General features: G+C 31.1%; 1 protein-coding gene and 2 long non-coding RNA genes across 5 annotated transcripts in view; 2 read left to right on the top strand and 1 right to left on the bottom strand.

Moving 5' to 3' along the window:
• Positions 1–14,853, bottom strand: part of LOC113521365 (3-phosphoinositide-dependent protein kinase 1) — a 99,982-nt gene that overhangs the window by 7,977 nt on the left and 77,152 nt on the right. Inside the window, exon 1 of one of the 2 annotated variants that reach the window (XM_026906889.3) lies at positions 204–651. The exons of the other annotated variant lie outside the window; for it this stretch is intronic. Coding sequence (XP_026762690.1) covers positions 204–338 — 135 coding nt within the window. The 5' untranslated portion in view covers positions 339–651. Of the gene's footprint in view, positions 1–203; positions 652–14,853 lie in introns of those variants that run through there. 2 annotated transcript variants of the gene reach the window in all.
• The window catches only part of LOC128201587 (uncharacterized), a 48,569-nt gene that overhangs the window by 2,408 nt on the left and 31,308 nt on the right, over positions 1–14,853 (top strand). The window lies entirely within an intron of this gene.
• LOC128201588 (uncharacterized) lies at positions 635–1,465 on the top strand. The gene is made up of 2 exons (XR_008253311.1): positions 635–833; positions 1,180–1,465. It is a non-coding gene; the product is annotated as an uncharacterized LOC128201588 (long non-coding RNA).

The following is a 14,853-nucleotide window of genomic DNA, read 5'->3' as shown; positions in this document are numbered from 1 at the left end:
CAAGCGTTCCAAACCTTTCACTTTCTTGATTATTAGTTATGGTATTTTATAAAATAATGCTTTGTTATCTTAGTCTAAATAACAATTTCTTAAAACACTGAACACCTTTAATATTTCCTTTGTACCGCCGTTAAATGCCAGACAAACGTAAACAAGTGGGTACATAGATTATAGAATAGCAGACGCGCAGTCGTTGACCTTACCTTAGTTTTGGGCGAGGGCTGTTTCCCGCGCTTTGTAGAACTGACACCAAGTAATCGCAGAATTCTGTTGGCTGCTTCAAGAAGAGTAGCACTACCCCTCGATCCTCTTTTAACTCTGATGGTCAATCCGCTCATTTCGATCCGTCTCACTTGTTGTATCCTACCGTTTTATTAATGTTCGGAACGGTTTAAACACAGTCACAGTTCATGAATATTATTTATCAGTCTTAAAGCCGTTAAGTTCACTTGAAAAACGTTATTATAATTAATGGTAAAATTGACTAAGGAATGCAATATATTGAGTTATAATTACTAATAAACAAACGAATTTCTAATATCGAGATAGCGTGCGCACGTCGTATCTCTTTAACGGCGCGTTGCGTACTGAGGAACGAATGAAACGAATAGCAAACCGAAGCAGAAGCATTGACTACAGACCCCGCTCAGTCGCTAGACGGAATAATCGCACGATACGGTACGTACGACGCGCGGTGGCGGTGGCGGCGGCGGCGGCGGGCGGCAACGCGGCTTGGTGTAGTGTAGTATGTGTATGTGGCACCCCTTGCCCCTCTCCAACCCACTGTCGGCTTTTCTATGCTTATGGACCTAGCGTGCTGCAGGCGATGCATTGTATGTTGTACTATGCACTCTTACCTCCCACTACTACTTAACTTACCTAACTGCCACATTGATCTATATTTTATTGAACACAAATATATTTTATTTAGTCGTTTGTATATTCATTAAAAATATGTCTATATAGTAAAATTAAAATATAAATCAGACTGATTATTTTTGTATAATTTATTTTGTTTACACTCAAATTAAAATATTTCAGTAGTTAAATTTGATATAAGCAGTTAAATGTATATAGGTTTGAAAATATGATTTGTTTTACTTATTATTAATATATGTGATATTTCTCATAAAATATAAAACTACGGTATGCATCCACGTGGATGTGTTTTGTATTCAGAGGCGCAACAAAACGGCGGAGTGGGATAGGGGGTGGCATAGAATGAGGAGAGCGGGGGTGGTGGTGAGCGCCGAGTGCTGGAAATGGGAACAAAATCAATAACATCAAGATGCAACGAGCCACGCCAACACTGCACTATGACCACATCGTGTTATTATTTATACAATTTTATATGCAGTTGAAACTATTTTTCATTCCTTTTTATGTTAAAATTTGCATGAGCTATCTGCCTACCTACAGTGATGTGTAATTTAAATTATATTAAAATATGTTAATACTACTTACATCCGATGGATTCATTCGCCTTTGAAACCTTTTATCTCTCATAACCGTATGAATTTTCGAATATTATTTTGTAGTACTCAATTTCATAACATGGAAAACCTTTGGACAATATCACATATTTTTAAATGCAACAGTATTTTTACTTTTATATAGATTTATAATAATTTAAGATTGTGTTCCACAAAAAACTAACTTCAATTGCGGTAAATCCAGTTATTTTGATTTCGAAAACTAAAGTACTAAACCGAATTTGATATAATTTCTGAAGGACCAATCTGTAAGTATATCCTTTCAGATAAAAACAAAACTAATTTTCCAAATTGGTTTATAACAGTCGGAATTATGAGGCAACAAACATAATACAACCGAATTGAGAACTTCCTTCTTTTGAAGTCGGTTAAAAATATATTAGTGACTCATTTACGTAGTAACTTAAAATTTTTCAAAGCAACTTTTTTCTAACCAACGTACCCGCCTCTTGTTACCATAAATAAAGCTCGTAGTGATACTTCACTATTTCATTCAAATCAAAAGTGTCCCGCTGTTGGTTACGGACCCCAACTGTTACAGATTTTTTTTTTTTATTATGCAAGATGAAATAGTGAAAATATTAATTTTGTCGATTATATTTATATTCTTTCAGCGGTTCTTAAGATTTGTGCAGTCATGGACGCGTACAGGACCTTTATTTATATACACTCGTAATATTGATTAAAAAAACTAATTTGTCTAGACTTTATTAATTTTTTTATCTCACCAATCGTTTATAAAATAACGAAGAAACGGCATTATTTAACTATAAGTATTACAACAAACCATTGTGGAAAAGTTTTATAAATAAAATCTTATTTCTACTGATGGCGGATAGCGACACAGACGCCTCGTGCCGTTTGAATTGGTGGCCGTTATGCACAGATTTGTTCGTGGAACGCTTGTATGCGTTCCCAACAAATAGAAAATCAGTTTTGTAAACAATAATTATGATAGGTCAAAGGAATTTAGACATTTATCCAGAAAACATTGCACTAACGCACATAGTTCGAACTTGAAACAATTTAAAGACTAACCTATCCTTAATGATTATTTTTTATTAGTGCGATTTTCAATAGCGAATATGTTATTTAGCTTTATAATTTGTGATAGTGAAATTCTTGGACAAAAAACGTCCATTTGTGTAACAAATATACAAAACTGTTCAGCCGTTTGACTGTGATTATTGTGGAGCAACCTTTTCATAATTTGTAAATTATATACATACTTACAATAAATATTAAATATTTTAATGTAGGAGCCTTTTAAAACACAAACTTTGTAATGTCTTTTAGTTTTTTCTTTAATAAATATTAGGTACTTTTTTATTAATTTGTGCATCAAATCTAAAAGTTCAAAGTTTTGTAGAACTTGAGTAATATATACCTCAAAGTTAGTTATCTGATGCTTTGAGAACGTCGAGAAACTACCATCTGGTCGAACGTAAGTACAGACTAACTTGGTACTAAACAATTTTAGAAGTACTGAACTCTATGTAGCCTTAACGTTACAACTAAGAAAAAAACGTCATTTCAATTTCGTCATAGTCGTAGAATACTGACGGATCTATCTATGTAATATTTGTCAGACCCGTCAGTATTCTATGACTATGACGATTTTATCCACACATTAATTTTCATGTCAACGTTACTAGGAAACGGATACCGCTTTCATTTACTATTTTAATACTGGTTCATTACTTACTAATTTATGCACTTACTAAGAATTCTGTTCTATGACCTCGATTGTAACTCGTGGAACATTGTTTTATTTGTTTTAACAAATTAAATTGTAAAACATACCTACTTATTTTATTCGAATAAATTTCTTGTAACAATTACTCGACTTGGACTTGTATAATATAACGACGAATGCTATTACTGCAATGAGTAAATTTTGAATAAAATAAATAGGCCACTCCTTCCTTTCCCGTGGATGTCTTAAGAGGCGACTGAGAGATTTCACTGGTCGAGGGATAGATAGCAGTGTCCCTCTTAAAATCATCTTAAGATCAAAGCCTAACTGCGGTTGTCAATCCGCCTGCCAAGCGTGGCATCTACTGACAAAACCCCCCAAAGAGGAGACCTATATTCAGCAGCAAACAGTTAATTACTGGTATCATATATATCATTTATTATAAACCGAAACATATTTTTCATATTCATTGTTGTCATCCGTCATAAAGGTATAAGTATTTTACAAAGAAAAGGAAGACCAACCATATAATACTTCTAGATAATTTAAAGCAGGTTTATTTTTTTTTTCTTTGAGTAAGGGTTTCGGACGATGCAGCTGTCGTAGCATGTGCACGATGCGTCGATCGTTGTCGCGCTCGTGCCGGAGCTCCAAGCATCATAATACATACATCAACTATCTATATGCATATCAGATATTTATACACATAATCTATATATCTATTTATATACATATTTATATTGCGCAATTATACTAAATAATATAGGTATCTTCGTAATGTAATTATAGTCGATTTCAATAATTTTCAATTGAAGTTAATGAAAATGTAAACAAAGGAATAATTGCTCTGATCATAAAATAATCTACTAATGACCATTAGATTCAGAAATAAACAATCGATTAATTGATTGAGTTATAAACTATTACTATTACTGATTTCATTTAGAGAGCATTTCTGTGATATTTTGAACAAAATGTTACCTTTCCATTCTGTTTTTTTTTTTTTTGGAAAAGACTACAATATATAGTTCTATATTCATACGTAACCTTAAAATTATACGTACACATATAGAGGACAGATATTTAATATATAAACTTGACACTAGAGCTTGAAGAGCTTTACAAAATCATTCTGAGAGAGCTGTCAGTGGACTGCTTCTCAAAACATTAGTTTTCACACAAGATATTATCTGATTATGATTGTTATGGGAGAGCCGATTGTAGATAACGAAAGGAGGAAAACATATAGAAGAGGAAATAAAAAAAAGAACTTTCGTTGGTATAGTTTTCTTGTTGTATAGTATACTCGTATTTTTTTAATGAGGCAATATGCCTGAGAAATTATAAGTTTAGATATGTTTCATTCAGCATGTTTATTTTAAAATATATGTAATCTGTAATGAACATTTTAACTTAAATAAATAAAATAAAAAATATTTTTATATTTGATATAATTTACCGAATTTTATTAAAGATGTCGATTCGTCGTAACTTAAAATTTTGCCAATAATCATATAGTCTACAGTCTAATGGAATCACAAAAAACATTCACAATGGATCATTTATTGAAAACCGTTAAGTGTCGGGGAGTTCCCTTTTAGTAAAGATAGTGCGAGTTGTAGACGCTTATCACCGTAACGGATCTCTTGTATTTCCTATGTATCTACAATAATAAAAAAAAAAACACTATAAATATAAAAGAATAATCTAATATAAAATCCACTATTTCCTTTACTAAGTCAATCTAAACAATAGTACGCTTAAGAATAAAGTATTTTATTAATAGAATATGTTGTCGTACATTTGCCAAGTCATTATAATTTATTATAGAACTAAAGATGTCTAATATTGATTGATACATTCTTTAATAGAAATGAACTAAAATAATTGACCTGGCTTAACATGAGATCTCACAAATTTTTGCAGTAGAACTGCGTTTATAGTGGAAGAACTACGTTGCGAGGCTTGGCATTTTTTACATTTTATATTTTGTGATGGGATTGATATTACAAGGTATTGTTTTGCCATTGACGTAAACCTTTAATCATGATTAAAGATTTGCCCATAAATAACAAACATGTTTTTTTTACCATCATTATTTTGCATTCTACACGATGGAATTATATGTAGTAAATAATCTTATATTAATTAACAAACATGATATGGTGGTCTTATAGAATTTACAACTAAAAGATAATGAATACATTGTAATGTTAACTACAGTAATTGAAATACATAAATATTTTTCATCAAATAATGTAATTTGCATTTAGCTTACATGACGTTCACAAAATGAATGTGCAGGCTAATAATTAATTAATTTAAATTTGAAACCAATTAAAAAAAAATAGTAATGAAGAAAACTAGATAATAAATTAATGAAGTAGTTTAAACGCGTTATACAAATAGACAGGATAAACTGGTTGTATACAGGTACTATTAAGTTAGTATAAAACAGATAAATGAGCAGTCCACGAGACCAGATGGTTTTAAGGTATTTTTTTGCCGTCTCTGTACAATAAGTCGATCAACCCCTGTGCCCCGACCCAAGCTTCATTTCAAAACAAAATAAAAGCTGCGGTGAGCAATGAACTCACCACCTGGCGATGTTTTTATGTGATATCATGTTCACATGGTGTTGTTAAACAGGTAAGTAGATAACAAATTGATAACTTATATTCGCTCATAAGAGCGAAATTTAAATAAGAAATAATTATTACTTAAATTTCTGTTCATATAAGTGGATAGACATATACACTGTTGCAATTATTAACAATGATTTTATTTTGTAATATTTTGTCAATAACAACAATAAAATTCTGATATAATATTATAATAATTTCTATACTATACATCCATTGACACCTTTAGTAAAAAAAAAATGTTATAACTTATGTGACAACATTATCAAAACTCAGTAATTATAAATATATAGTCTCCCGTGCACCAGAACATGTTTTCATACAAACGACTATCGCAGTAATGAACAGCCGGATTCAGGCACCAGCACTGGCGCTATTGGCGCCATCGCCGTAATATCAGGTAATATTATCATTAGATAATACCTTCATATCAGATTATAACTATCGTAAAACTCAAAGGTATGTATAAAAATCTAAACAATACTAAGTGCTATTGAAAATATTGGGAAATATAAATATATAATCACAGGTATCTATCTATCTGTACATACGTAGAATAGTGCTGATATTAATTATCTAACATGACAGGGGCATTTGTTATTCGTAAAAGTACTAATTTGTTATTTAGCTAATCCGTACAAATACGTATTGTTTTCAACTACTGCGAAGCTAAAAGTTGAAAACAATTTCAAATCTTAATAAATTATTAAAATTTTACAAAAGTCGCGTGAATAGAGAATATTTTATGCAAATAATTTTGTGATTAAAAACGTGTCATTAAGTTACTTTTTAAATATTAATTGCAAAAATCATTAGCAACCAAGTTTAAAACGCGTGATGTATGTACGACGTGGTACTTTACTATTGTACTTGTATATGCATATGCACATTTGAACAATATTATATCAATCAATCTATCAATCATATACATCTGTTACATGTTATAGTTTATCGTCAAGTTAAATTTCTTAGACATAGCGATAATTAGCAAAAAAAGAATAAATATAAATACCATGCTGTATAAAAGACAAAAAAAAAACACCTCTCGTGGCGGAGTCAACTGACAAATCACACTAGAGAAATGTAGCAGATGTTGATCTCAGGCTCAGGAATCAACAGGTGTTGCTGCCATACCATACCGCGTTAAATATTTTATACTTGCACAACTCCGTACTGCAGCCACGTATATTCAAGTTGCGTTGCAGCTCTGCGAATTCATACGCGGAATTTGTTAACGTAAACACTTCGTCATGTGTATACTTTTTACGCTACAACTCTCTTAGAATTGATAGCGCAGCAATTTCGTTAATAATATATAATGTTATAATTAATAGTTATATAAATTTTTATGTTTCTCGTATTTACATACCTACATAGAAAATATTAGTCGTGAGATAATTGAATATAGATACTTATACGAGTAGACAAATTAGTTTTTTTTAATGCATTATTACATTCGCTTTTTATCCTACTTACAAAAAGAAGAGTAAAAATATTTTTATGTAACTTGAAATACAAAAGTAGCTGTCGTTAATCTGAAAGTAGTATCTGTCATCTATAGATATAAATAACAATGGTACAGTGAAAAATCCAGCAATCAATTATATCATGGGAAAGTCGTTGATGATTTTTAAGGGTCAAAATGCTTATGGCAATAAAGCAATAATTATACATATCGCTACGAAAGTTGATCCTGACGCATAACCCCTTTCGAGATCAAATACCAAATAAAATGACTGGCCTATAACATTTTGGTGTGGAAGGCATAAATAGGTAAACGAGGTAAAGAAAACACTAAACTTATAATAGAGAGACTCTCTTTCGGATGATAATTATTCATGTAGCAGAGAGAACTTGGTCAAGGCTACAGCCTTGGTACACCAAGATCGAAAAGCATGATGTTTATTGAAGGAGTGAACAAACAAATATAAATTATGTGATATCAGACTCAAATTTACTAGTAGCAGACAAAACATTTTATAGTTTATTTTGTAACTTAGAATGGCAAATAAGCTGACGGCCTGTGATATTGCCGTTTACCGACCTGTAAGCTTAATTAGTAAAATTTAATTAAGTACTGACTTCCACGTGTACGTACGTATCTACATATTTAATTTTGTTCATTTAATTATTCTGACAGGACGCTAAAAAAATATGACTACATTTAGTCTATATAGCTGTGACGTTAGAACTATAAAACTGTACCACCCAAAGTCTGTTTTCCGTCTATGTTTAATGTTTAATTTGCATTACGCATATTATACTCGTAACGATACTAGTGAATTACCACAACTTCGATAAAAATTTTCAACGATAACGAAGTCATTATCAATTCAGAAACTTCCAGAAACGATCTTGAGCCACCTGCATATAAAATATCAATATTTTGCGCTACCTGAGTACTTTTCGAAATCGCTTATATAGAAGAATTATGTTAAGAAATTACATGATTTTAAATGATCTCTTGGGACCAAACGGGAGTCTATGGCGAAAAAAATTATCAAGTGAAATAGGCTGGTAAAGACAAATAATAATAATAAGCAAGTTGAGAATCTTCTAATTTTTTTAATTCCTTAAAATGTAGCTTCTGAATCAAGGGAACACAGGTGGTCCAGGCATCTCCTGTTGGTAACCACACTATCGGCTATTATTATTACAACTACAACGACTATTATTTTTTTATTTTAGGTATTATGCTAAAAACCTGCGTACAAAGATAATATATGATATAGTAGAGATCACGGATATGTATCGCAACGACAAATACGGGTGCAAAATATTTAATTGTAGAATTGATCAAAATGCTCCTTGAGCTCCTAAAATTGATAATATATCAGTTATTATGTTATATACTATTATGAGTTATAACTAGAATGTTTGATTTTGTCACAATAACTGTACGTCATTGTTTCAACATAAAAATTTATTACGTGAATTTATTATGTATTGGAAATTGCAATGCTGTAACGACCGATAAGGCGTACATACAATAATGTTAACCTAGCAACAAACCTCGCAAGTGTACCTGTCACTGCACTAGTAATAAAATAGTTATATTGCAGTTTACAAATACACGCGTTGCCAAGCATTCTCGATTAGGTGACACGTGTAGAACCTGAACGCAAACTAAGCATACTTAAACATGTAACAGATTTACTTGTATAGGTTAATATAGAAAAAATTTGCCAGTAATATAACAATGTATAATTCCGTTTCACTAAAAAATCTACTATAGATTTTTAGTAGAACAAAATTAGCTATAATTTGGTCTGAAGACGTTTGGTACGTAGAAATAACATTATAAACCTCAGGTATGGTAATTAATGAAAAGAACCTGGGTATAACGATGTATTCTATAACATAGAGGGTGCTATTCATGTCTAGTCTATAGACAATGGTTACCACTTTCCAGCAGGTAGGCCGACAGCTTGTTTACCATTCAAAGAATGATAAAAATATTGATTAAATTAATAGACAAAGAAGTAAATACACTCTTTCGATCACAAAAACATTATTTCAGCAGCTTAGAATTACATTTTGTAGCAAATTTAAAAGAAACCAATATAATTTCTATATTTACATATTCAATTTACATTACAGGCCATTTTAATATTGATTTTTAAAAACTTAATTTCTATTTATGCACTTACACAAAGACGAAAAATATTAACAACCAAATATATCTTAATGCTGCGCAACAGATGTTGCAAACTACGGATATTCTCCGAATGATAACGTAAAATAACTGAATTATGGTAATTATGAGTAATACCGATAGCGCCTATATTTTAACATAATTAGCAGATCGTGCCTCAGCAGTAAAGCCTTATTACCGTAGAAAATGTCGTTTGTTGGCAGAGCGTGCGTTAGCAGCGAAGCCTGTTTACTCTTGAATATCGTTTGAGGGCGAAATTTGTCAGCGCGCTACAACAAAGATGATAAAATAAAAAAGTCAGCTTTTGCCAAATTTATAGCCAATTAGTTTATTTATTAGTATTTTGCGTAATCTTTGTGACCAATCTGTTAATAATTATCATTTGAACGTTAAAAACCTGCCAAATGCATGTTAGACACATATTAAGTTATTAACTTGGCTGTTTACATCTCACTCTATTGAATAATTGATAGGAGTAATATTTAAGGTAATATTTATTCACGATAGTCATATCCTGACGGATCAATCACATACTTCTTTTACTTTCTTTATACTTATACGTATATTCAAACGATCGTTGGTTTCGTTCAAGTACCTACCATATTTCTAGTTTATTATAAACCAAGATCTATAAGTGTATTCACCTTAGTAGTAAATATGAACTGAGAATTATTTGATATCAGCTACTGATTCATTTCAGACATAGACTCAAGTAGTATTCATAAATCATTAAAAAAGGAACCAAAAACATTGCTATCAACTACTTTCGTATTATATTTTATTTCTATTATATACTATTATATATTATATTTTATTACTTTCAGATTCATTCATACTATTTATTGTTATATATATATATATATATATATATATATATATATATATATATGGATAAAAGTGAAAAGCTGTTTTAATGGTAAGCGCATTCTTGAGAATTGAAAGAACTTAAAAGATCTTATGGAAAGAAAAATTGTAAAAGTCGGAGAACAATAATATGTTTTGTGTTACAGTCTCGATTATTAAACAGCACACAGTACAATACACTTGCACAGTATTAAAAAAAATATTTAGTGTTTTTTTTTCCATTAAATTGTAATTTCATCTCGCATCTAAAATTTCTGAATGTACTTAGGTACCTACATATGTACAGATACCTGTCAATTTGAATATTCATAGCCACATTCGTTAATAGATCACTAAGAAATAACCACTAAGAAATAATTGAATTTAAATTTTTACTTTTATTTACATATTTCCAATATTTTTTCACAAAAGACAAGATACTCATGGTAGTATTTTTCTCGGATTTCAGATATGTAAATTTTTGCATATTGCCATTTGGCAATAAACAAATATATCTATAACTACGAAAAAACGCTGAACTTTATTAATTCACAAACAAGAATATTTTTGTATCTAGATGATTTTATATTTTGCTTACATAAGGAATAATAAAGAATTAAATAATAAAGAATTAAACACAAAGTCCGTGGCGTACATATTGGTATTCAGGAGTATCACGGCGCCTAGCAAAGGTTGTCGACGTCGCGAAAATGCCTTGGTTGCGGCCTTGATCGGGTCCTTTGACCGCCAACTGGAAGCAATATCCGTTGACCGCTACGTGCCACCTGCCCATGTGCCCCTCGCATGTTGGACTTATTTAAACCTCAACTGTCAGCCGGCAAATATCTATATAGAGACGATACTTGTTTCTTAAATTGGCATTGTATACCTTTAATCTTTTGCGATACAAGTATTCTATAATAATGACATTATTATACCAATTAGTACCCCCGTTATGTAGTCCAGAATCCTTATAATATCAATTCAGGAAATTTAACAACTTTTCCAAAGGAACAGTTGAAATATAAAAATAAATGTTACATCTTTCAAATAATATGATTATTAAGCGAAACTGTATTTACAATGTCAATGAATTTTAGATTATTTTATTGACGAGTATAATAAGCGTAATCCGTACAGCCAATACATAAGACTTAGGTACGAAACTTTACTTCTGAAAGACGTTAAAGTATTCTAGTAGCAAATAGTTTCATAGTAATGTGTGATTTAGTTTATTAAAAAAAAGCAGCGTGGTTAACCACTATTTTAACAATAAATACAAAGTTGGATCAATTTCATTAACATCATAAGCTTCCAGTATAAGTTGATTTATAAACATTGAATAATACTCCAAGACTTGTAAAATGGCTATTTAAATTTGTATTCCAAAATAATTAATATTATTTTAGAATATAAATTAGTACAATATTTAACAAACATCTCACGATTAACACCCAGCTTGTTTGTATTATGTTCATACATTTTTCAACAGCAATAGAACGTGACTAGTTTTAGACAGTTTATTTGCGAAATCTTATCTTTACTGAAGCTTCAATTAATTTCAAATTAAGTATATTTTTAATCAAGTGTTTAAAATAAATCAATAAAATTATAGTAAAAAAAATATGAAGTAAAGGTACACAAATTTCCTTTGATTCTCAGAAATCCGTCAGAGCAAGACGGTCATTGTCCTACACAACCTTAAGCATCACGACGTAAATAACAAGTTAATCATTAAAATTAAGTGAATGTATAGATAATTTTGTCCTTGATTTAAGTCGTTAATGCAGATTTAAACGAGCAAATAACGTTTCCTTGTCTATATACAAAGTAGGTCCATAGTTATATTTAGCTATCAAATAATAATGATCTGACAATTTGTTTCAATTATTATTATTTACCGTTGTGCCTCTATTCTTAGAAATCATAAAAACATATTATTATTAGTTGTTGTTTTTCCCCAATTTGTAACGTTAAGATCAAGAGTCCGTGTCTTTATCTAAATCGACAGCCACAATATTCACACATCATTCGTCACTGGTCCACCCTGCCTGCATATAGCAATAGCGCCGCAGGGGTTATCAGTCCATTTTCATCAATAAAAAAAATATTTTCCCGGTGACAGCAACTCTGAAGCAATAAACTAAGCTAAAACTAATTAAAAACTGCAATTAACTTTTGGATAAAATAACTAAGATTTTTTCTACAAAATTAACGATAAACGGAAAAAGATAAAAGCGAAATACAATAAAAGGAAACAAAATATTAATGATGTTAATAAGTAATTATAATAATAATGTTAACTTTTCATATTAATTCATACTTAGCAGCGCAATTTATTAAGCAAGTGGCTCGTCAAGTTTTTGAGTGGAATTAATTTAGAAAACGAAATTTTCTAATTTAACGTGCGTCTGGGTCACGTTGAGTTGTGCCGTTCTGGATGTTCTTTGATTAGTTTTCAATTGCACAGGTGTTTTAGTCTAGGTTTGGTGTGGCAATTAGTGACTATTTTATTTATTAAAATATGTAATTAGTACATCGACGTTTATTTATTCCTCGCGACAAAATATTGTCATTTGTGACCCTGTATTCTTTGTTATTACTATCTTTTTTGACGATTTAAACAAAGTTAAAAATACAAGCCATTTCGATCAATGTTTCCCACAATTATATTTCAAAATAAACAGTGGCACAGTTGAGAATGCAAAGATCAAATTTCAAAAGTACATTCTTTTTAAAAAATAACTATATACTACAGTTAAAAATAAATATACGTGCCACGTTTAATCCGTCCAGACGGTAATATTCAACGTCCACAGCCAATAACAATGGCGTGCGACATTATTTCAGTGAGTTTAATTATTCTGCAATACACGAAACGCCGAGACCATTGACCGAATGGGCCTTCAACTGTTAGCATTTTCCTGGTAACCTTCGAAACTTGGCTGCATAAAACTAAGGTACGCGAATTTATTTCAATAGTTTCGCTTTTACTTACGCTTATTGTTTGTGAGAATAAATTTGTATATTATTTTTGTGCAACTTGAAATGATAAATAAGTTGAGGCCCACCTGATGGACAGTGCTAACCGTCGCCTATAGACATGAACAGTACTATGAACATAACAGAGTATACTGTGTCGCCTAGACATGCGCTGCCATGCCTTATCATTATTAATTATCTTCTTTTAAATTCTAGTCTGAGGTATAGATACTTGTCCTATGTATAAATAAATAACCAAAACAGGTCTCTGAAGTATAGTATACGTACATAGTAACTCACAAGAACCATCACATTATCGTATGTGTAAAATAATACATGCACATAAGTTAGAATAATGGACGTTGTCGTAAACAACGCAACGCGTAAACAAAACACTTGGCCACAAACAATTATTATTATTTATTGTGATAAACAATGAGAGCATTTCATAACTCGTTTATATGTACATTATTTATAACATTTGATTAACCAATAGATGCTAGAATGAGCGGTGACAGCACAGTTGGATATCGCTTGAGTGCGGAATCCCAAGATCAAATCTCCACCTAAACTTATAAACTTTCAAATTCATATCTGAATGTCATTTCATACAAATGGTTGCCACTAGTTTCATGTTTCTGAGGGCGTAAAAACCCGACATCCCATAAACCACATAAGAAGTCTTCACATATACTTAATAAAGGCCTCACAGGAGTAATGCTACAAAAATCTAGATGGCTACCATGTAATGATTTCTAAAGTTTTGTACTTAAATTTTGGACATTCAGTAAAATGCTGTTGTATTGGAATCGAGCCCATACACGAAGTGATAATTTGTTCATCATATACTCTATCATATAGGACAGAAGTACAACTGACGAAATTGTACCATTTTGACAGCACCTCTTTCATGATATTAACTTCATATTCATGTTTTGTTTGGAGCTTAAACTTCAAATAAGTATTCATGGTAGTAAGACAAATAAACGATTGATAGTACGATATACAAGACTTTCCATTGATATTTCTGGCGCCACTAATCATAACGAATGCATGACATTCATGGCACCCTAATAATAGCTGTAGGTAAGATATTACTAGCACGTACTATTGAAAGACTTGTCACTATTTGTCATACATTATAAAAGGATAAGCCTAGTGGAATAAATAGGAAATTGGAAGCCTTTCTCTAATAGGTAACGATATCCGGCCACTTAATATGTTTCCTTCCGGTAATAATTATGAGTACATTTAAATTCATCTATACAAATTATTATCAAAAATAAGGACAGTGTCTACATACTAGTCAAGTTTAAAGATTCAATTAATACGGGTACTTACTCAAGTTTTTTCTCTAGTAATATGTCCTCTTTCGTTCTGCAAGACACTTACTGAATGCGATCAATCATCGAAACATAACGTCTCAACTGTATTTCTACAACTATAATAATATCGTTTTTAAAAACATAAATAGGCGTCAGTGAAAAACAGCTATCTTTTTTTAAGAACTACCTTACTGAGCGTATGTAGATAGTGAAAATC

Source organism: Galleria mellonella, unplaced genomic scaffold, assembly GCF_026898425.1.
Source record: "Galleria mellonella isolate WM207_F2 unplaced genomic scaffold, CSIRO_AGI_GalMel_v1 utg55, whole genome shotgun sequence".
Classification (NCBI taxonomy): Eukaryota; Metazoa; Arthropoda; class Insecta; order Lepidoptera; family Pyralidae; genus Galleria; species Galleria mellonella.
The sequence above is the reverse complement of the archived record's forward strand: the minus strand, read 5'-3'. Positions and strand labels throughout refer to the sequence as shown.